The sequence below is a fragment of the Macaca fascicularis genome, chromosome 11, assembly GCF_037993035.2.
Source record: "Macaca fascicularis isolate 582-1 chromosome 11, T2T-MFA8v1.1".
Classification (NCBI taxonomy): Eukaryota; Metazoa; Chordata; class Mammalia; order Primates; family Cercopithecidae; genus Macaca; species Macaca fascicularis.
Genome location: NC_088385.1, coordinates 8,748,970 through 8,772,154, shown reverse-complemented (window position 1 = coordinate 8,772,154; position 23,185 = coordinate 8,748,970). Strand labels below are relative to the sequence as shown.

General features: G+C 45.9%; 1 protein-coding gene across 1 annotated transcript; it reads right to left on the bottom strand.

The window, feature by feature from the left end:
- Nucleotides 1–15,510: 15,510 nt before the first annotated feature.
- On the bottom strand, nucleotides 15,511–20,119 carry NANOGNB (NANOG neighbor homeobox). The gene is made up of 2 exons (XM_065525143.1): nucleotides 20,039–20,119; nucleotides 15,511–16,016 (listed from the first exon to the last, which is right to left on the bottom strand). The coding sequence occupies exons 1-2, from the start codon at nucleotides 20,117–20,119 to the stop codon at nucleotides 15,699–15,701; spliced, it is 399 nt and encodes a 132-aa protein (XP_065381215.1). The 3' UTR covers nucleotides 15,511–15,698.
- Between the last annotated feature and the right edge of the window lie 3,066 nt (nucleotides 20,120–23,185).

The following is a 23,185-nucleotide window of genomic DNA, read 5'->3' as shown; positions in this document are numbered from 1 at the left end:
ATAGGGGTATCAAGGAGCCGGTGAGTGGAACTAGATAAATCAAGCTTCAGGCAGATAGTCTGTGTCTCATAGGAAATAGGATGATTTCTTTTAAAAAGGGAAAAACGTGCTCTCCTGTCTTTCTTAATCAGCAGTTTGGTAAGTGGGGGCTGTCAAGGCCAGCAAGACTCACCGAAGTTGAGCTTGCCCGCAGCTCTCGAAAGGGCAGGTACCAGAAGCTTTGTTCTTTGCAGAAGGGGGTCTTTGCATAAAAGTCTGAGCTGAATTCCCCCATCCCCCGCCCCCTGTCCCATTGTGTCTAGGGTAAGAGCCTCCGGAGTGAAAGACCAAAGGGAAGGGGGCTGGTGGCTGGAAGGCCGACTTACCACATTCTTCGCCTAGGAAAGCAATTTGAATAAAGTTGAGGTTTAGGAAGCTGTCTGACTTTAGATGTTTTGGAACAGGCTGGAGTAAGGATGTGTTAAAATGAGCTAACGGCTGGTCTGGTCGCGGTGGCTTACGCCTGTAATCTCAGCACTTTGCAAGACCGATTATCTGAGATCGGGAGTTCAAGACCAGCCTGGCCAACATGGTGAAACGCTGTTTGTACTAAAAACACAAAAATTAGCTGGGCGTGGTAGTGCATGCCTGTAATCCCAGCTACTAGGGAGGCTGAGACAGGAGAATCACTTGAACCTGAGAGGTGGAGGTTGCAGTGAGCCGAGATTTCGCCATTGCACTCCAGCCTGGGAGGCAGAGTGAGACCCTATCTCCAAAAAAAAGAAAAGATTTAGTAGAGTAGATCAAATAGACCAAAACGATAATTACAATGCTAATTATAATTATAATGTTGTGTAATAAGTACGGGGAAAAAATGCGCTGGATGCTAAGAAAGTACAAATAATAGAGGTGGGGTGGGGGAGGGGTGGGCAGGGAAGACTGGACAATCTTCAGTGATCTGAGAAGGAAAAATGTGGAGAGAAGGGAATTCCAGAAAATTAACCTTTTGGGTAAAGGCACCAGAGAAAATGATGGATTCCAATACTGTTGTTTAGCAGGACTCAAAGGCAGGGGTGCAACAGGAGGGAGTTGTGGGAGAAAACACGGCAACTAACACTTAGTGAGCAGATCACTATCAGAGTCTTGTGAACCAGAACGACTCCATCTTAAATAGGAGCTGGGGAAAATGAGGCTGAAACCTACTGGGCTGCATTCCCAGATGGTGAAGGCATTCTAAATCACAGGATGAGACAGGAGGTCAGCACAAAATACAGGTCATAAAGACTTTCTGATAAAACAGGTTGCAGTAAGGGAGCCAGCCAAAACTTACCAAAATCAAAATGGGAGACTTTTTGAATAATTCAAGTGATAGGATTTGGATAGGGCAATAGGTAGTGTTGGAGATGATTAGAAAAGGTCAAGTGCAGCTTTGATTGACGCACATGCCAAACGTGAACCTACCCTTTGGCCAGGTGACACAGGTAATATACATTCTATCTATCTATCTATCTATCTATCTATCTATCTATCTATCTACCTACCTACCTACCTACCTATCTGATTTATCTCCTTACTATCACTAGAATGTAAGCTCTGTGAGGGCAATTTTTTTGTTTGTTTGTTTGTTTTTGAGATAGAGTTTCCCTCTTGTTGCCCATGCTGGAGTGCAATGGCGCAGTCTTGGCTCACTGCAACCTCCGCCTTCCGGGTTCAAGCGATTCTCCTGCCTCAGCTTCCCGAGTAGCTGGGATTACAGGCACACACCACCATGCTCGGCTAATTTTTTGTATTTTTAATAGAGACGGGGTTCGACATGTTGGCTAGGCTGGTCTAGAACTCCTGACCTCAGGTGATCCACCCACCTCGGCCTCCCAAAGTGCTGGGATTACAAGTGTAAGTGTAAGTCACCGCACTGGCCTATTTTTATTTTTGCCTATTTTATTTATTGTTTTGTCTGCAGCCCTAGAAGCGTATATATGGTTCATTCACCAGCATCCTCGGTATATCTGGGAGCTTGTTAGAGATGCTGATTTATGGGCTTCACCACTGAACAGGAATCTTTGGTTGTAAGGACCAGGAATCTGTGTTTTAAAGTTCTCCCTGTGATTTTTATGTTTTATTTTTTTTTTGTGACAGCCTACCATTGAAACCAGGTGATTTTTCTGAATGCTATTAAGAACTACTCTTCTAGAAAGAACCAGGCAAAAAGTAGAAAATCATTATTTGTTGATGAAGGAAGGGGCATAAATGAGAACTAAGGTGTGTAAACAAATAGAGGGTAGGAGTCATTTCCTTACAAACTGCACATCAATGTGATACACAAAATAACTCTTGAAAACAACAATGCTCTTTGCCTCAGGTCCCCCTACACTGACAATTCAATGAGCCTTGAACAATGAGTCTTTAATTTACAACAAGCAGTCATCCTTCCTCTGGGAGGTAGAGTTACTCTCCAATTACCAGTGATGGAAAGATGAACCCCACAGCTACTGAAACTAGGTAGAGATTACAAATGGAATTATACAGCATATTCTTCACTTATTTTGCTTGTTATACCTATAAAAATACAAGCAGCTAGGTGCAGTGGCTCACACCTGTAATCCCAGCACTTTCGGAGGCTGAGGCGGGCAGATCACGAGGTCAGGAGACCAGCCTGACCAACATGGTAAAACCCCGTCTCTCTAAAAATACAAAATTTAGCAGGGGATGGTGGCATGCACCTGTAATTCCAACTACTCAGGAGGCTGAGGCAGGAGAATCGCTTGAACCCAGGAGGCAGAGGTTGCGATGAGCCAAGATCACACCATTGCACTCCAGCCTGGGCAACAAGAATGAAATTACGTCTCAAAAAAAAAAGATTTCTTTTTAAAATTTTTTTTTCCTATGGTGCTTGGAAAAAAATTTCTGACTCATGGCTCAGCTTTGAATTTGGCAGATCTTACTCTAACTAAAGGCTTTTAATATTCGAGGACGGAATTACTGTGTATACCAAGTTCTAAGGTCTACTGGAGGGTTCAGAAGACTAAACCATCAAACCGAATTGTCAAAAATAGTCCTGACTGGTTTTTGGCTCCTGAAAAATAGGAGGAAAAAAAAATAGTCCTGACCTTGACCAACACTATTGTCGCCAGGGTAATTATGACTTCCTCTTTCCCACCCTACCCTCAGGGGATCTTTGACCTACTGTAAAAAGGGATTTCTTTTTCACCCCTAGAGCCCGCAGGGAGAGGAGGAATATCTAAGAATGCCTTTCAAAGTTTAGCAAACATAGAACGTTGCTCTGGAACAGTATAATATTGTTGGCCAGAAGAGAATCACCTCCTCAATTTCTCAGTAAGTGTTAGAGAAGGAGGAAGAACATGTGGGCGGAGTTGAGGAAGGTGAAGTGATGATGATGTTGTTGGGGAGAGAAGAGTCCAGCACCTATGACGATTCTCTTATCTTGACCTTAGCTGTTGCTCCAGTTAGCTGATGTGGGATAAAATAAAGCTGTTGACCCTAATAATACAGCATCCAAAGAGTGAATTATCTAGGTAGTGAGTTATCCCAATTGATTGTTCAGGGTCAGTTACAGATAAAACTCCTTGTTCTACAATTCCCCACCTTCTCACTACTGCAATTGACTAGTATTAAAAGCTTTTTACAAAAATAAATAAATAGTATACTTAGACTATTGCAGGACATCAGAGTATTTCAGTTGGAGGAAGAGGGAGCAAAAGGTCCCAGCCACTAGGAGCAAATAAGTTTAATTATGTAAAAGAAAGAGTTCAGCCAGGTGCGGTGGCTCCTGCCTGTAATCCCAGCACTTTGGGAGGCCAAGGTGGGTGGATCAGGAGGTCAGGAGTTTAAGACTAGCCTGGCCAAGGTGATGAAACCCCATCTCTACTGAAAATACAAAAATTAGTCGGGCATGGTGGCAGCCGCCTGTAATCCCAGTTACTCGGGAGGCTGAGGGAGAGAATTGCTTGAATCTGGGAGGCGGAGGTTGCAGTGAGCCCAGAGGATACCACTACACTCCAGCCTGAGCAATAGAGCAAGACTCCATCTCAAAAAAAAGCACAAAACAACAACAACAACAACAAAACCAGAGTTCAAAGCTAGGGCACATAGTGTAATGTTCAAAAGGAAATACAGTTACAAGAAAGCATTTGCTAGGCCGGGCACGGCGGCTCAGGCCTGTAATCCCAGCACTGTGGCAGTCCTAAGACAGGCAGATCACCTGAAGTCAGGGGCTTGAGACCAGCCTGGCCAACATGGTGAAACCCCATCTCTACTAAAAATACAAAAATTAGCTAAGCATGGTGGCGGTCACCTGTAATCCCAGCTACTCAGGAGGCTGAGGCAGGAAAATCACTTGAATCTAGGATGCGAAGGCTGCAGTGAATGGAGATTGTACCATTGCACTTCCAGCCTGGGCAACAGAATAAAACTATGTCTCAAAAAAAAAAAAGGAAACGAAAAGAAAGCATCATTTGCTAATGGTACTAGTTGTTTTCTTAAATTTGAATTGAGAAACAACTTCTATATGGTGAACAAACCTCAAGTAAATATCTTTGTTTTGAAACAGAGCCTCACTTGTCACCCAGGCTGGAGTGCAGCAGCCTGATCTATGCTCACTGCAACCTCCACCTCCTGGGTTCAAGCATTCTCCTGCCTCAGCCTCCTAGTAGCTGGGATTACTGGTGCACGCCACCATGCCCGGCTAATTTTTGTTTTTTTTTTTTTTTTTTTTTTTTTTTTTTTTTTTTTTTGAGACGGAGTCTCGCTCTGTCGCCCAGGCTGGACTGCAGTGGCCGGATCTCAGCTCACTGCAAGCTCCGCCTCCCGGGTTCACGCCATTCTCCTGCCTCAGCCTCCCGAGTAGCTGGGACTACAGGCGCCCGCCACCTCGCCCGGCTAGTTTTTTGTATTTTTTAGTAGAGACGGAGTTTCACCGGGTTAGCCAGGATGGTCTCGATCTCCTGACCTCATGATCCGCCCGTCTCGGCCTCCCAAAGTGCTGGGATTACAGGCTTGAGCCACCGTGCCCGGCCCCTAATTTTTGTATTTTTTAAGTAGAGATGGGATTTCCCCATGTTGGCCAGGCTGGTCTTGAACTCCTGACCTTGTGATCTGCCTGCCTCGGCCTCCCAAAAAAAAAAAAAAAAAAAGAATATTAGAAGCCAGGCACGGTGGCCCATGCCTATAATTCCAACAGTTTCTGAGGCAGAGGTGAGACAGTTGGTCGAGTTCAGGAGTTCAAGATCAGCCCGGGCAACATGATGAAACCCAGTCTCTACAAAAAATACAAAGATTGGTCCTGGCGTGGTGGCTCATGCCTGTGATCCCATCACTTTGCGAGGCCGAGGCGGGCGGATCACCTGAGGTTGGGAGTTCGAGACCATCCTCACCAACATGGAGAAACCCTGTCTCTACTGAAAATACAAAAGTACTCGGGGGTGATGGATCATGCCTGTAATTCCAGCTACTTGGGAGGCTGAGGCAGGAGAATTGCTTGAACCCAGGGCAGGTGCGGAGGTTGCGGTGAGCCGAGATTGTGCCATTGCACTCCAGCCTAGGCAACAATAGCGAAACTCTGCCTCAAAACAAACAAACAAAAAACAAAGATTATCCGAGCATGGTGGCATGCACCTTGTAGTCCCAGCTATTCTGGAAGCTGAGATAGGAAAATCACCTGAGCACAGGAGGTTGAGGTTGCAGTGAGACCTGATCATGCCACTGCACTGTAGCCTAGGTAACAGAGTGAAACTGTCTTAAACAAACAAACAAACAAACAATGTTGTTTAAAATAAAATGCATTTATTTTGTTTTATTTTTTGAGAAGGAGTCTTGTTCTGTCACCCAGGCTGGAGTGCAGTGGAGCAATCTCAGTTCACTGCAAGCTCCGTCTCCCGGGTTCAAGTGATTCTCCTGCCTTAGCCTCCCGAGTAGCTTGGATACAGGCGTGCGCCACCATGCCTGGCTAATTTTTTGTGTGTGGTTTTTTTTTTGTTTTTTTTTTGTTTGTTTTTTGTTTTTTGAGACGGAGTCTCGCTCTGTCACCCAGGCTGGAGTGCAGTGGCGCGATTTCGGCTCACTGCAAGCTCCTCCTCCCGGGTTCACGCCATTCTCCTGCCTCAGCCTCCCGAGTAGCTGGGACTACAGGCGCCCACAACCGCGCCCGGCTAATTTTTTGTATTTTTAGTAGAGACGGGGTTTCACCGTGGTCTCGATCTCCTGACCTTGTGATCCGCCCGCCTCGGCCTCCCAAAGCGCTGGGATTACAGGCGTGAGCCACCGCGCCCGGCATAATTTTTTGTGTTTTTAGTAGAGACGGGGTTTCACCGTGTTAGCCAGGTTGGTCTCGATCTCCTGACTTCATGATTCACCCACCTCGGCCTCCCAAAGTGCTGGGATTACAGGTGTGAGCCACTGTGCCTGGCCAATAAAATGCATTTAAACTAGATATATATATATAAATATATATTTATATATAAATAATATAAATAAATATTTATATAATGAATAGTATAAATATTATATATAATATTTATTATATTATATAGTATATATATAATATATATACACACACACATATATGTGTATATACACACACACACACACGCCAAGAACACTTGTAGGAAAAATAGGAACTTTCATACACTACTGATGGGAATGTAAATTGGTACAAGCCTTTTGAAGAGCAAGTAGAAATACCTAGTAAATTAGAAAATGTAGCCAGGTGTGGTGGCTCACACTCGTAATTTCAATACTCTGGGAAGCAGAGGCGGGAGGATCACTTGAGGCCAGGAGACCAAAGGGCAACATAGTGCGACCTGTGTTAAGGAAAAGAAGAAAAGGAAGGACAAAAGAAGAAAGGGAAGGGGAATGGGAAGGCAAGAAAGGCAGGAAGGAAGGAAGGGCACCTACCCTACCATGACCTAATAATTCTGGTTCCTGCTGTACTTCCTGGAGACATCCCTACATGTGTGCACAAGGAGATACATGAAAAGGTGTTTGTTTATAAACATTGTCACATTGTTTATAATAGAAATAAGCGATACGTTACAATAAAAAATTGTAGTTTAAGGCCAGTCACGGTGGCTCATGCCTGTAATCCCAGTACTTTGGGAGGCTGAGGCAGGCAGATCACCCGAGGTCAGGAGTTCAAAACTAGCCTGGCCAAACATGGTGAAACCCTGTCTCTACTAAAAATACAAAAAGGCCGGGAGCGGTGGCTCAAGCCTGTAATCCCAGTACTTTGGGAGGCCGAGGCGGGCGGATCACGAGGTCAGGAGATCGAGACCATCCTGGCTAACACGGTGAAACCCCGTCTCTACTAAAAAATACAAAAAATTAGCCGGGCGCGGTGGCGGGCGCCTGTAGTCCCAGCTACTCGGGAGGCTGAGGCAGGAGAATGGCGTGAACCCGGGAGGCGGAGCTTGCAGTGAGCTGAGATCCGGCCACTGCACTCCAGCCTGGGCGACAGAGTGAGACTCCGTCTCAAAAAAAAAAAAATAAATAAAAATAAAAATAAAAATACAAAAATTAATTGGGCGTGGTTGCAGGTGCCTGCAATCCCAGCTACTTTTGAGGCTGAGGCAAGAGAATCGATTGAACCCGGGAGGTGGGGGTTGCAGTGAGCCAAGATTGTGCCTTTGCATTCCAGCCCGGGTAACAGGAGCAAAACTCCGTCTTACAAAACCACCAAAAACAAAACAAAAATTAGCCAGATGTGCTGGCACGCGCCTGTGATCCCAGTTACTCGGGAGGCTGAGGCAGGGGAATTGCTTGAACCTGGGAGGCGGAAGTTGCGGTGACCCGAGATTCTACCACTGTACCCCAGCCTGGGCGACAGAGCGAGACTCCGTCTCAAAATTACAGTGTACTATATTTATACTGGGAAATAATTTATACTGGGAAATAATTTTTAGGTTTTTATTTAATGAAATGACACAAAACATTTTAAGGTTTTCTTCATAAAGGCTTAATATATATATATATCTTTACCTGTGTAATGGTTTTATACATTTTGGTTAGGTTAATTTCTTAAACAATTTATTCCTTTTTTTTTTTGAGACAGAGTCTTGCTCTGTCACCCAGGCCGGAGTGCAGTGGCATGATCTCAGCTCACCGCAGCCTTCACCTCCGGGTTCAAGTGATTCTCCTGCCTCAACCACCCGAGTAGCTGGGATTACAGGCGTGCACCACCATGCCCGGCTAATTTTCGTATTTTTAGTAGAGACAGGGTTTCACCAGGTTGGCCAGGTTGGTCTCCAATTCCTAACTTCAAGTGATCTGCCCTCCCCGGCCTCCCAGATTGCTGGTACTACAGGTGTGAGCCACTATGTCCAGGCCTTTTTTTTTTTTTTTTTTTGGAAACAGGGTCTTACCCTGTCACCCAGGTTGGAGTGCAGTGGCCTGATCATGACTCCCTGCATCCTTGACCTCCTGGGCTCAAATAATCCTCCCACCTCAGCCTTCTGAGTAACTGGGACCACAGGCATGCACCACCACGCCCTGCTAATTTTTAAAAAAATTGTTCTAGAGACAGGGTCTCACTATATTGCCCAGGCTGGTCTCGAACTCCTGGCCTCAACTAACTCCCCAGCCTCTGCCTCTCAAAGTGCTAGGGTTACAGCAGAGAGCCACCATGCCAAGGCTACTTCTATCTCTTACATCTAGGATACCCCTCTCTCCTCATTGGCCACTCCTTCTTAGCCTTCCTTGATCCTCTCCTTCAAGCCTACAGGTGGCATACCCCAGTCTTCTTCCTGTTTTTTTGTTTTTGTTTTGAGACAAGGTCTGGCTCTGACACCCAGGCTGGTATGCAGTGGCATGATCAGAGCTCACTATAACCTCCAACTCCTGGGCTTAAGTGATCCTCCTCTCTCAGCCTCCTGAGTAGCTATGCATGACTATGCCTGGCTAATTTTTTTGTAGCGACAGGGCCTATGTTCTCTCTGTTACCCAGACTAGTCTTAAATTCCTGGCTTGGAGCCATCCTCCCACCTCATCTTGGCTCTGTTATTTTAGAGACAGGATCTTGCTTTGTCACCCATGCTGGACTGCAGTGGTATAATCATGGCTCAATGCAGCCTCAACCTCCTCTTTTTTGAGACAGAGTTTCACCCTTGTTGCCCAGGCTGGAGTGCAATGGCAGGATCTCAGCTCACTGCAAACTCTGCTTCCCGAATTCAAGTGATTCTCTCACCTCAGCCTCTTGAATAGTTGGGACGATAGGTGTGCGCCACCAGGCCCAGTTATTTAATTTTTTATAGAGATGAGGTCTCATAGCCTGGGCAACATGGCAAAACCCTGTCTCCACAAAAAGTACAAAAAAACAGCTGTGTGTGGTGGCGTGTGCCTGTGGTCCCAGCTACTTGGGAGGCTGAGGTGGGAGAATCAGCTGAGCCTGAGGAAGTCAAGGCTGCAGTGTGCCGTGATTGTGCCACTGCCCTTAACCCCGAGTGACAGAGTGAAAGACTGTCTCAAGAAAAAACGAAGGAAAAAAAAGAAAAAAGAGTACATCAAGAAAGAATGAATGTCCATTCCTTCTTTCCTTCCAATGATTTGGAACATCATTGTTCCAAATGATGCTGAGGAATAGTTACATGATGACTGAGAAGCCAAGAAATGTGCCACAGCTGGAATGGTGGGGAATGCTTTAAGGGAGGGAGGTAGGGCCGTTCACTGTGGCTCGCACCTGTAATCCCAGCGCTTTGGGAGGCCCAGGTGGGTGGATCACCTGAGGTCAGGAGTTCGAGACCAGCCTGGCCAACATGGTGAAACCCTGTCTCTACTAAAAATACAAAATTAGCTAGGTGTGATGATGCATGCCTGTAATCCCAGTCACTTGGGAGCCGGAGGCATGAGAGTCCCTTGATCCCGGGAGGTGGATGTGGCAGTGAGCTGAGATCATGCCATTGCACTCCAGCCTGGGCAACTAGAGTGAAATTGTCTGAAAAAAAAAAAAAAAAAAAAGGTAAGGCAAGTAGAATATATACAGGTACAGACGAGCCAGTTGGTATAACTGGTGCTGGGAGGATGAAGAGTTTTTCCTTGCTTCGCTTCAATTCTGTAAAAGATATAAAAGAGGTCATCAGCCAAGAGTGAAAAGAGAAGAGATGTTGAACACTGGAAGAGAGAAAAGGGGTGGAAGTGGAGAATGAATGGCTTCGGGAAATATACTAGGTTTGTAAGGCAATAGTGAGGGTTCACTTGAGGGTTGTGATCATACATTTAACATGAAACCAGCCAGTGTTATGGTGTTTCATGTTTAACTGCTCAGGTGAAATGTGAAATGAGTGGAGAGTTTAAAAAGGGCTGTGGCTTTGCAAGGTGAATTTGAAGAAATAATATAAGGAAGGAAGGAATTGTCATGTTAGATAACAGAATATAAACTTCTGTCATAGGGAGTGGAAGGTGAAAGATAGATTGAAATATTGGAACAGGAATACCAGAGATAGTGAGCTGGAAAGTTAAGGATGGAAGGCCGGGCGCAGTGGCTCACGCCTGTAATCCCAGCACTTTGGGAGGCCGAGACGGGCGGATCACGAGGTCAGGAGATCGAGACCATCCTGGCTAACACGGTGAAACCCCGTCTCTACTAAAAAATACAAAAAACTAGCCAGGCGAGGTGGCGGGCGCCTATAGTCCCAGCTACTCGGGAGGCTGAGGCAGGAGAATGGCGTGAACCCGGGAGGCGGAGCTTGCAGTGAGCTGAGATCCGGCCACCGCACTCCAGCCTGGGTGACAGAGCGAGACTCCGTCTCAAAAAAAAAAAAAAAAAAAAAAAAAAAGAAAGTTAAGGATGGAAAAGTGTCACTTGGATTTGGCAATATAAGTCATTGATTCATTGATTGCCTTTGCCAGAACAGTTTCAGTACAAAGGTGGAGTCAATGTTAGCTTTCCTTTTTTTTTTTTTTGAGACAAAGTCTCACTCTGTTCCCCGGGCTGCAGCGCAGTGGTGCGATCTTGGCTCACTGCAACCTCTGCCTCCTGGGTTCAAGTGATTTTCCTGTCTCAGGTTCCTGAATAGCTGGGACTACAGGCACGCACCACCATGCCCGGCTAATTTTTGTATTTTTAGTAGAGACGGGGTTTTACTATGTTGGCCAGGCTGGTCTTGAACTCCTGACCTCGTGATCCACTGCCTGGGTCTCCCAAAGTGCTGGGATTACAGGCATGAGCCACTGCGCCCAGCCCAATGTTAGCTTTCAATGGATTTAAGTAAACAACATGTGAGAAAGCAGGAATTGTGAATGTAAATTTGTGGTTCCTACCTTGGTTACACATCATCATCAATTGGGGAAGTTTTTTGTTTTTTGTTTTTTAATTATACTTTAAGTTCTAGGGTACATGTGCACAACGTGCAGGTTTGTTATATACATATACATGTGCTGCACCCGTTAACTTGTCATTTACATTAAGTGTATCTCCTAATGCTATCCCTCCACCCTCCCCTGACCTCCACAACAGGCCCCGGTGTGTGATGTTCCCCTTCCTGTGTCCAAGTGTTCTCATTGTTCAATTCCCACCTGTGAGTGAGAGGAAGTTTTTTGTTGTGGTTGTTTGTTTTTTTAAACTTCTCAGGTGATTTTAATATAGCCAAACCTACTGTCTACTTGTTGGGGACATCTGGTAGACAAAAGGTCTCCTTTCAAGAAACTTAGCTGATATAGTCAATGATTATTAGAATTATGATACAGTAAAAAACAATTTCACATATTATTAGTGAGAGAATAAGTTGTGAAATCCATTTTATAGTGCTACATGGAAAATTATTTTTTAAAATTATGTGCTTTAACTCTACAATTCCACATCTAGGGATTTTATTTGTTTATGTATGTATTTTTATTTTTTTTTTTTTGAGATGGAGTCTTGCACTGTCACGCAGGCTGGAGTGCAGTGGCGTGATCTCGGCTCACTGCAACCTCTGCCTCCCAGGTTCAAGTGATTCTCCTACCTCAGCCTCTCGAGTAGCTAGGATTACAGGCACTCGCCACTACGCCCAGCCAATTTTTTGTATTTTTAGTAGAGACAGCGTTTCACCATGTTGGCCAGGCTGGTCTTGAACTCCTGACCTTGTGATTCGCCCACCTCAGCCTCCAAAGTGCTAGGATTACAGGCGTGAGCCACCGTGTCTGGCCTATTTATGTATGTATTTTTGAGACAGGGTCTCGCTCTGTCACCCAGGCTAGAGTGCAGTGGTGGTGAAATCAGGGCCAACTGTAGCCTCCACCTCTCAGGCTCAAGCGATCCTCCCACCTCAGCCTCCTGAGTACTGGGGACCACAGACATGCATCACCATGGCTGGATTATTTGTTTTTGGAGAGACTGAGTCTCACTAGTTGCCCAGGCTGATCTCAAACTCCTGGCCTCAAGCGATCTTCCTGCCTTGGCCTCCCAAAATACTGGGATTAAAGGCATGAGCCACTGTGCCTGGCCTAATAGAGCCTTTAATACAAAACTACTATTTTGAATTATCAAATATGCGTAACAGAAACCCTGACCTCATCTTTGACTCCATCTCATCCCTGAGGCATCAACATAGTCAACAAGAAAACCCGATTTGAGGCCAGGCATGGTGGCTCACGCACGTAATCCTAGCGCTTTGGGAGGCCAAAGCGGGCAGACAATTTGAATCCAGGAGTTTGAGACCAGTCTGGGCTACATGGCAAAACCCCATCTCTCCAAAAAATACAAAAATTAGCCAGATGAGGTGGCACGTGCCTGTGGTCCCAGCTACTCAGGAGGCTGAGGTGGGAGGACTGTTTGAGCCTGGGAGGTCAAGCCTACAGTGAGCCATGATTGTGTCACTGCACTCCAGCCTCGGGTACAGAGTGAGACCCTGTCTCAAATGAAAAAATAATAATAATAATAATAAGCCTTATTTTGTTTTTCTTTTTTTTTTTTTTTTTTTTTTTTTTTTTGAGACAGAGTCTCGCTCTGCCGCCCAGGCTGGAGTGCAGTGGCGTGATCTTGGCTCACTGCAAGCTTCGCCTCCCGGGTTCACGCCATTCTCCTGCCTCAGCCTCCCAAGTAGCTGGGACTACAGGCGCCCGCCACCTCGCCCGGCTAGTTTTTTTGTATATTTTAGTAGAGACGGGGTTTCACTGTGTCAGCCAGGATGGTCTCGATCTCCTGACCTCGTGATCCGCCCGTCTCGGCCTCCCAAAGTGCTGGGATTACAGGCTTGAGCCACCGCGCCCGGCCTATTTTGTTTTTCTTTTCTGATTTTTATTTATCTTATTTTATTTCGAGATGGAGTCTCACTGTATCACCCAGGCTGGAGTACAGTGGCACAATCTCGGCTCACTACAACTTCCGCCTCCTAGGTTCAAGCGATTCTCCTGCATCATCCTCCAGAATAGCTGGGATTACAGGCATGCGCCACCATGCCTGGATAATTTTTGTATTTTTAGTAGAGACAGGGTTTCACCATGTTGGCCTGGCTGGTCTCAAACCCCTGACCTCAAGTGATCCACCCACCTCGGCCTCCCAAAGTGCTGGGATTACAGGCGTGAGCCACCCGCACCCGGCTCTTTTTTTATTTTTATTTCTACTGTTTTTTGAGACTGAGTTTTGCTCCCGTTGCCAGGGTGGAGTGCCGTGGCACAATCTTGGCTCACTGCAACCTCTGCCTCCCGGGTTCAAGCGATTCTCCTGCCTCAGCCTCTTGAGTAGCTGGGGCTATAGGCACGCGCCACCACACCCAGCTAATTTTTGTATTTTTTAGTAGAGATGGGGTTTCACCATGTTGGCCAGGATGGTCTCGATCTCTTGACCTCATGATCCATCCCCCATCGGCCTCCCAAAGTGCTAGGATTACAGACCTGAGCCACCTCGCCCGGCTTTTTTTTTTTTTTTTTTTTTTTTTTGAGACTGAGTCTCACTCTGTTGCCCAGGCTAGAGTGCAGTGATGCAATCTCAGCTCACTGCAACCTCCGCCTTCTGGATTCAAGTGATTCTCCTGCCTCAGCCTCCCGAGTAGCTGGGACTACAGGTGTGAGCCACCATGCCCGGCTAATTTTTGTATTTTCGGTAGAAGTGGGGTTTCACCATGTTGGCCAGGCTGGTCTTGAACTCCTGGCCTCATGCCTCGGCCTCCCAAAGTGCTGGGATTACAGTCAGGAGCCACTGTGCCTGGCCTCTGATTTTTAAAAAACTGAAGTTTACCAACCACACTGGTATAGGAGTATTTGGATACTCACAAAAGGCTAACATTGTTGACAGGTGTGCAAAAGGACAAATGGGCAAGAGAGTGGAGGGAATCAAGGGTGTTGGTGAGATAATGATTCAGGTTATTAATCACCTAGTCCAGACTTTAGAGAACTGAATGAGGCCAGAAGGGTCCTACTAGATCAGAACAAACGGTGGCATCAAAGCCTAAACTCTCTATAAGGTGGCACTGAAGGCCGGGCGCGGTGGCTCACGCCTGTAATCCCAGCGCTTTGGGAGGCCGAGGCGGGCGGATCACAAGGTCAGGAGATCGAGACCACGGTGAAACCCCGTCTCTACTAAAAATACAAAAAATTAGCCGGGCACGGTTGTGGGCGCCTGTAGTCCCAGCTACTCGGGAGGCTGAGGCAGGAGAATGGCGTGAACCTGGGAGGCGGAGCTTGCAGTGAGCCGAGATCGCGCCACTGCACTCCAGCCTGGGCGACAGAGCGAGACTCCGTCTCAAAAAAAAAAAAAAAAAAAAAAAAGGTGGCACTGAAGTATGAAATAGCCAAAATAACAGAGAAAAGTTAGGGAAGGGAATTTTGGCGTTGGAGATTTCTGGTGGGAGATATACGAGATAACAAGGTCTAGATGTTGGCTATAAAAGGGTGAAGGTCAGTGAGCCTCACAAAGTTCAAGAACTCTAAGACTTAGGTGGGTGTCAGATGGTTTCTCATATGAATTATGAAAGCCATTTCAATATCAAAATATTTGATGAAATCTGGGGAGTGACCAGGGTAGTGGCAGATAATTATGATCTGAAGTTCCTTTATCAATCATTTTCCATACTCTTATTTGACCTCTAACTTATTATATCTGTCATTCTCATGTCCATTGGTGTCATCTTCTTGTCTTCACTTCCCTCTTTGTCCCATTTATCAAATTGCTCTTGAAAGAATCTAAATGGGCCGGGCGCGGTGGCTCACACCTGCAATCCCAGCACTTTGGGAGGCCGAGGCAGGTGCATCACCTGAGGTCGGGAGTTCGAGACCAGCCTGGCCAACATGGTGAAACCCTATCTCTACTAAAAATACAAAATTAGCTGGGCGTGGTGGCGCATGCCTGTAATCCCAGCTACTTGCGAGGCTGAGGCAGGAGAATGGCTTGAACCTGGGAGGCGGAGGGTGTGGTAAGCCGAGATGGCGCCATTGCACTCCAGCCTGGGTAACAGGAGCGAAACTCCGTCTCTAAAAAAATAAAAGAAGAAAAGAAAAAAAAGTTTATGGGCATACCCAATAATGATGGAAACACAAACCATCTCCGGAAGTCAATATATTCCTTCTACTTCCTTTTATTTTACAAGAAACACTTTCTTACCTCGTATGTTTTTCTTATGCTTTCTCTTGGACATTTCTTTATTATATTTCTTTCTCTTTTTACAAAACCATTGACTTATCTGCAAAAAATGAGGTGTGGGAGGTAATTAATACAGTAATAAAAATATTGGTCTATGTGAGTAATAGCACCATACAAGTGACTCTGTCTATCAATGAAGAAGTGTCTATTAATGTCGTCATACCTGTTTATGTGTCATGTCAAATTCAAACGAGAGTGAGAGACTCTCTTGTATTGTGGGGCACCTGCTTAACTTAAACTTTGCCCAGAGAGTGTCCATGAGGGATTTGCTGACTAATCTTTTCTCGGGATACTGTTTGTGTTTCTTATTTTCCCTTTTCCTTTTATTTTCCGGTTCATCTTCCAGCTCCTTCTCATTTTCTTCTTTTTCTCGCTCTCTCTTTCTGCCTGCTTCTCTTCCTCCTTCTCTCCATTTCTGCTTTCCGTTTTGTTCATCTTCACTGTAATTTCCAGTTGATTGTTCTGGATTTTGATCCTAAGACATAGCTGGTCGTTTCTGTATTAAAAAACCTGTGGAATAAAATAAAGCTGCAGCCAAATTTGACTTTCAGAGCATAGTCAACAATCTTCCATGTGAGACTATGTTTGATTTTCCTAAGTTAGCAGTGTTGTACATTGGTGAAAAACACAGAGCAAAGAAAAAGTGAATTTGAGGCCAGGTGCGGTGGCTCATGCCTGTAATCCCAGCACTTTGGGAGGCTGAGGCGGGCAGATCACGATATCGGGAGATTGAGACCATCTTGGCCAAAATGGTGAAAACCCATCTCTACTAAAAATACAAAAATTAGCTGGGCATGGTGGCATGCGCCTGTAGTCCCAGCTACTCGGGGGGCTGAGGCAGGAGAATCGCTTTAACCCGGGAGGCACTGGCTCATGCCTGTAATCCCAGCACTTTGGGAGGCTGAGGCAGGTGGATCACCTGAGGTCAGGAGTTCAAGACCAGCCTGGCCAACATGGTGAAACCCCATCTCTACTAAAAATACAAAAAATTAGCCAGGCGAGGCCGGGCGTGGTGGCTCAAGTCTGTAATCCCAGCACTTTGGGAGGCTGAGGCGGGTGGATCACAAGGTCAGGAGATCGAGACCAGCCTGGTCAATATGGTGAAACCCCATCTCTACTAAAAATACAAAAATTAGCTGGGCGTGATGGCGTGTACCTGTAGTCCCAGTTACTTGGGAGGCTGAGGCAAGAGAATTGTTTGAACCAAGGAGGCAGAGGTTGCAGTGAGCTGAGATTGTGCCACTGCACTCCAGCCTGGCAACAGAGCAAGACCCCATCTCAAAAAAAAAAAAAAAAAAAAAAAGCCAGGCATGGTGGAAGGCACCTGTAATCCCAGCTACTTGGGAGGCTGAGGCAGGAGAATTGCTTGAACCCGGTGAGTGGAGGTTGCAGTGAGCCGAGATTGTGCCATTGCTCTCCAGCCTGGGCAACAGAGCCAGACTGTCTCAAAAAAAAAAAAAAAAAAAAGAAGAAGAAGAGGAAATTCATTGTAGGGAATTGGCTTATGCAATCTTGGAACTGTCTTGGCAAGTCGGAGAAGATGGCTGGAACCCTTCAGTGTGAGATGAAGCTGCTCTCCCTAGGCAGAATTCCTCTTAAAGCCTTAACTAATTGCATTAGGCTTTCTCAAATTATAATCCCTTTTACTCAAAGACAATTAATACGGATTTTAATCACATCTAAAAATGCCAGTAGCAAGACCTGGCGTGATGGTGGCTCATGCCTGTAATCCCAGCCCCGCCACTGCACTCCAGCCTGGGTAACACAGCAAGACTCTGTCTCAAAAGAAAATAAATAAATAAATATGCCAGTAGCACCTAGTGTTTGATTGAATAACTGGGGTCTATCGCCTACCCAAGTTGCCACATTAAAGACCACTGATACTCAAACCAGACAGATATCCCCCGAAAAAAACTATAGATTAATGTCCCTTATGAATATGGAGGCAAAAACTTCAACGAAATGCTAGCAATCCAAAATCCAGCAACATAGTAAAAGGATTATGCACCATAACCAAGTAGGATTTATTCTAGAAATGTGTGATTAGTTCAAAATAGGAAAATCAATGTAATACATCATATGAATAGAATAAAGGAAAAAAAAATGCAATCATCTCAATAGAGGCAGAAAAGACTGTTTCTCTAAAATTTAAACAGTTACCATATGACACAGCAAGTGCACCCTTTAAACAAAATGTATTATATCCATACAGTACACTATCAGCCACAAAAAAGAAATAAAATACTGATTCATGCTCAACGTAGATGAATATCAAAAACAAGCTAAGTGGGGCCCGGGTGTGGGGACTCATGCCTGTAATCCCAGCACTTTGGGAGGCCGAGGCGGGTGGATTGCTTGAGCCCAGGAGTTCGAAACCAGCCTGGGCAACATAGTGAGATCTCTTCCCCTCAAAAAATAAAAAAATGAGGTGAGAGGATCACTTGAGCCCAGGAGGTTGAGGCTACAGTGAGTCCTGATCACAACACTGCACTCCCACCTGGGTGACAGAGCAAGACCCTGCCACACCGGAAAAAAAAAAAAAAAAAAAGAAAAAGGAAAACAAATTAAATGAAAGAAGTAAAAATGCAAAAAGTCATATATTGTATGATTCTGCTTATATAAAATGTCCAGCCTAGGCAAATCTATAGAGACAGAAAGTAAATTAGTGATTATCAGAGATTAGGGTGGGATAAAATTCGGAGTGTCGGCTAATTGTTATAAATTTTCTTTTAAAAAAATAGTTTATGTTGTTTTTTTTTTTTTTTTTGAGACGGAGTCTCGCTGTGTCGCCCAGGCTGGGGTGCAGTGGCGCGATCTCAGCTCACTGCAAGCTCTGCCTCCTGGGTTCACGCCATTCTCCTGCCTCAGCCTCCGAGTAGATGGGACTACAGGCGCCCGCCACCATGCCCGGCTAGTTTTTTGTATTTTTAGTAGAGACGGGGTTTCACCATGTTAGCCACAGATGGTCTCGATCTCCTGACCTCGTGATCCACCCGCCTCGGCCTCCCAAAGTGCTGGGATTACAGGCTTGAGCCACCGCGCCCGGCCATAATTTATGTATTTTTAAGAGACGGCGGTGGGTGAGGTGGTGTGGCAGTAAACTGTGCTGTTGTTGGTCTCGAAATCGTCAGCTTGAGTGATCTGTCCGCCTTGGCATTCCAAAGTGCTGGGATTACAGGCGTGAGCCACCGCACCAGGCCACAAGTTTTCTTTTGTTAGGGGAAAAAAAAATTCCCTCTTGTAACCCACACCCTTCTATTGCTACCACTCCTCTTCTCAATTTCTTTTACAGAATGTGATCAACTGTAAGAAAATTTTAAAGAGTTCTCTGTCTGTGTTCTTTGCCTGTTGGTGATTTTTCTTCCCTCATTCTTTCTTGAATATTCTCCAATCAGGCTTTCACATCCACTTTCACACATTCCTCTTCAGAGTCAGACATTAATGACCTTGACATTGCAAAAAATTAAAATGGCCACCAGGCACAGTGGTTCCTGCCTGTAATCCCAGCATTTTGGTAGGCCAAGGCAGGTGAATCACCTGAGGCCGGGAGTTTGAGACCAGCTTGGCCAACATGGCGAAATCCTGTCTCTACTAAAAATACAAAAATTAACTAGGCTTGGTGGCGCACGCCTGTAGTCCCAGCTACGTGAGAGGTTGAGGCAGGAGAATGGAGAGGTTGAGGCAGGAGAATCGCTTGAACCCGGGAGGTGAAAGTTGCAGTGAGCCGAGATCGCCCCACTGTGCTCCAGCCTGGGCAACAGAGCAAGACTCAGTCTCAAAACAAACAAACAAACAACAACAAAACAAAGGCCAGGCATGGAGGGTCACTCCTGTAATCACAGCACTTTGGGAGGCCCAAGTGGGAGGATCACTTGAGGTCAGGAGTTCAGGACCAGCCTGGCCAACATGGTAAAACCCCGTCTCTACTAAAAATACCAAAATACAAAAAATTAGTCGGACGTGCTCTTTTGAACCCCAGGAGGGGGAGGTCACAGTTAGTCGAGATTGTGCCACTGCACTCCAGCCTGGGCAACAGAACAAGACTGTGACTCAAGAAAAAAACAACAACAAAACAAACAAACAAACAAACAAAAAACAAAAAAAGAGAGAAAAGAAATCAAATGGCCAATTTCCAATCCCCATTTTCTTCTAAGGGTATCATGGTGGTGGGATAGTGGGTTTGTTTTGTTTTGTTTCTTTGAGACAGAGTCTCACTCTGAAGTCCAGACTGGAGTGCAGTGTCTCAATCTCAGCTCACCACAACCTCCGCCTTCTGGGCTTAAAGGATTCTCTTGCCTCAGCCTCCTGAATAGCTGGGACTACAGGCGTGCCTCACCAAGCCCGGCTAATTGTTATATTTTTGGTGGAGACGGGGTTTCATCATCTTGGCCAGGATGGTCAACTCCTGAGCTCAAGCAATCTGCCCCCCTTGGCCTCCCAAAGTGCTGAGATTTCAGGTGTGAGCCACTGTGCCCGGCCTGTCCCCATCTTACTCACTTGAAGGATCAGGGGCTTCTGAAGTGTCAGGATCTCTCTCCACAGGGAAAAAAGTTTCTTCTCCCACTTCCTGAACACCATCCTTCCTGGGGCTTCCTCAGAGTCAGCGGCTGCTCTTTCAAAGTTTTCTTTTTTTTTTTTTTTTTTTTTGAGACAGAGTCTCACTTTGTCACCCAGGCTGGAGTGCAATGGTGTGATCTCAGCTCACTGCAACCTCTGCCGCCTGGGTTCAAGCAATTCTTCTGCCTCGGCCTCCCGAGTAGCTGGGACTACAGGCGCCTGCCACCACGCCCGGCTAATTTTTGTATTTTTAGTAGAGACAGGGTTTCATCATGTTGGCCAAGCTTGTCTTGAACTCCTGACCTCGTGATCCACCCGCCTCAGCCTCCCAAAGTGCTGGGATTACAGGCATGAGCCACCGAGCCCGGCCTCAAAGTTTTCTTTGTTGCTCCTCTTTCCCCTACTGCTTTCTGACCCTATGCTTTTTCAATCACATTCAAGGTTAAATCCCTTCACCTCTTATCTCCTTTACATGTAGCTCTAATCCAGGTCATCTAATCTCACGGTTTTTAATACTGCCCAAAACGGAGATTACTTTCAAATGTTTATTTCCAGGCTTGTATGTCAAACTCCTGATTCAGTATCTCTGCTTGGATGTCTAATAAGTTATGTGAATTGAACTTAAAATTCCCAAACTCAGTTTATGGCTCCCTTCAAACGCTGAGCCCACTCTCAGGCCTCTCGGTCTTAGTAAAGCCGACTCCATCTGCCCAGTGTTTTGAGTCAAAAACCTTGGTGCTGTCTTTGACTTCTTCCCTTTCTCATAGCTCAACTGAATCTGTCAGAAAATCTTGCTTTTCTTTCTTTAAAATATATCCAGACAACTGCCACTTCTTACCATCATCATCTCTCAACTGATATGTTTATCTCATAACTCAATCTGCTTCTGTTTTCATCCATCCCACCCCAAAATTTATTTCCAACATAGCAGAAAGTGATCCTTGAAAAATGTAAATCAGGGCCAGGTGTGGTGGCTCACACCTGTAATCCCCAAATTTTGGGAGGCCGAGGCGGGTGGATCACGTAAGGTCAGAAGTTTGAGACCACCCTGGCCAACATGGTGAAACCTCATCTTTACTATAAATACAAAAATTAGCTGGGCGTGGTGGCAAACGCTTATAATCCCAGCTACTTGGGAGGCTAAGGTAGGATAATCCCTTGAAACCGGGCGGTGAGGCTGCAGTGAACCGAGATCATGCCACTGTACTCCAACCTGGGTGATAGAATGAAACTGCATCTCAAAAAAAAAAAAAAAAAAAAAAAAAAGCCAGATGTGGTGGCTCATGCCTATAATCCCAGTACTTTGGGAGGCTGAGGCAGGCTGATCACCTGAGGTCAGGAGTTTGAGAACAGCCTGGCCAACATGGTGAAACTCTGTCTCCACCATAAATACAAAAATTAGCTGGACGTGGTGACGCATGCCTGTAATCCCAGCTACTCAGGAGGCTGAGGCAGGAGAATCGCTTGAACTTGGGAGGCAGAGGTTGAGGTGAGCCGAGATCACGTCACTGCACTCCACCCTGGGTGACAAGAGCAAAACTCCGTCTTGAAAAAAAAAAGAAAAGGTGCCTGGAGCGGTGGCTCATGCCTGTAATCTGAAATCTGACCACTTTGGAAGTCTGAGGCGGGCAGATCACCTGAGGTCAGAAGTTCGAGACCAGCCTGATCAACATGGTGAAACCCCATCTATACTAAAAATACAGAAATTAGCTGGGCGTGGTGGTGTGAGCCTGTAGTCCCAGCTCCTTGGGAGGCTGAGGCATGAGAATCACTTCAACCCGGTGGCAGAGGTTGCAGTGAGCTGTGAGCTGACATTATGTCACTGCACACCAGCTTGGGCAATAGTGAGACTCTGTCTCCAAAGAAAAAAGAAAAAAATGTAGGCTGGGTCCGGTGGCTCATGCCTGTAATCCCAGCACTTTGGGAGGCCAAGGTGGGCAGATCACGAGGTCAGGAGATTGAGACCATTCAGGCCAACATGGTGAAACCCCGTCTGTACTAAAAATACAAAAATTAGCTGAGCATGGTGGCATGCGCCTGTAGTCCCAGCTACTAGGGAGGCTGAGGCAAGAGAATCGTTTAAACCCGCAGGCAGAAGTTGCAGTGAGTTGAGATTACGCCACCGCCACTGCACTGCAGCCTGGCGACAGAGAGAGACTCTATGTAAAAAAAAAAAAAAAAAAAAAAAAAAAGGAAAAAGCGCAAATCAGATCATCAGATCATAGCATTCTCTGGCTGGAAATCTGAATGGCTTCCTCCCTCAACGGAAAAGCTGAGGACCTCATAAGGGTTTAAAATGTCCTGTAGGATTTGGTCCCCTGCCACCTGTTTTTTTTTTTTTTCTTTTTTTTTTTTTTGAGATGGGGTTTCACTCATGTTGCCCGGGCTGGAGTGCAATGGCACGATCCCAGCCCACCATAGCCTCCACTTCCCGGGTTCAAGCAATTCTCCTGCCTCATCCTCCAGAGTAGCTGGGATTACAGGCATGGGCCATCACACCTGTCTAATTTTGTATTTTTACTAGAGATGGAGGGGGGGGGTCTCTCCATGTTGGCCAGGCTGGTCTCGAACTCCCGACCTCAGATGATTGCCTGCCTCAGCCTCCCAAAATGTTGGGATTACAGGTGTGAGCCACTGTGCCCGGCACCCTTGCCACCTTTCTGACTTCTACCAGTGCTTCCCTTCATTCAACAGTGCCGCATCCCCTAGCTTTTCAGTAAACAAGCCAAGTCTGGTCCCAGCTTAAGCCTTTGCATTTGCTATTTGCTCTGCCAAAAAAACTCTTCCTCCAAATAAAATCATTTTATCCCTTCCCTTCTTCAGGTTACTCTTCAAGGCTATTCATCCTCAAGGCCTTCGTAGAATTCTGTATTCAGAAAGCAAGCACCCTTTCTCCCACACTCCTTGTTCCCATTCTCTGATTAGTTTTTCTCTATATTACTCACACCATCTTCCATACCATATGTTACTTGTTTTTTCTTCTGTTTGCCTCTCTACAAAGATGAGCAGATGAGCTTGTTGGCCGGACACGGTAGCTCATGCCTGTAATTCCAGCACTTTGGGAGGTCAAGGTGGGCGGATCACAAG

Excerpts from the sequence above, each read along its gene's own strand:
- NANOGNB (XM_065525143.1), bottom strand. The coding sequence starts at position 20,119 with ATGGTGTTCAGGAAGTGGGAGAAGAAACTTTTTTCCCTGTGGAGAGAG. Across the intron at positions 16,017-20,038 it reads AGAAGCCCCTGATCCTTCAA|GATCAAAATCCAGAACAATC; the intron begins GTGAGTAAGATG and ends GCTATGTCTTAG.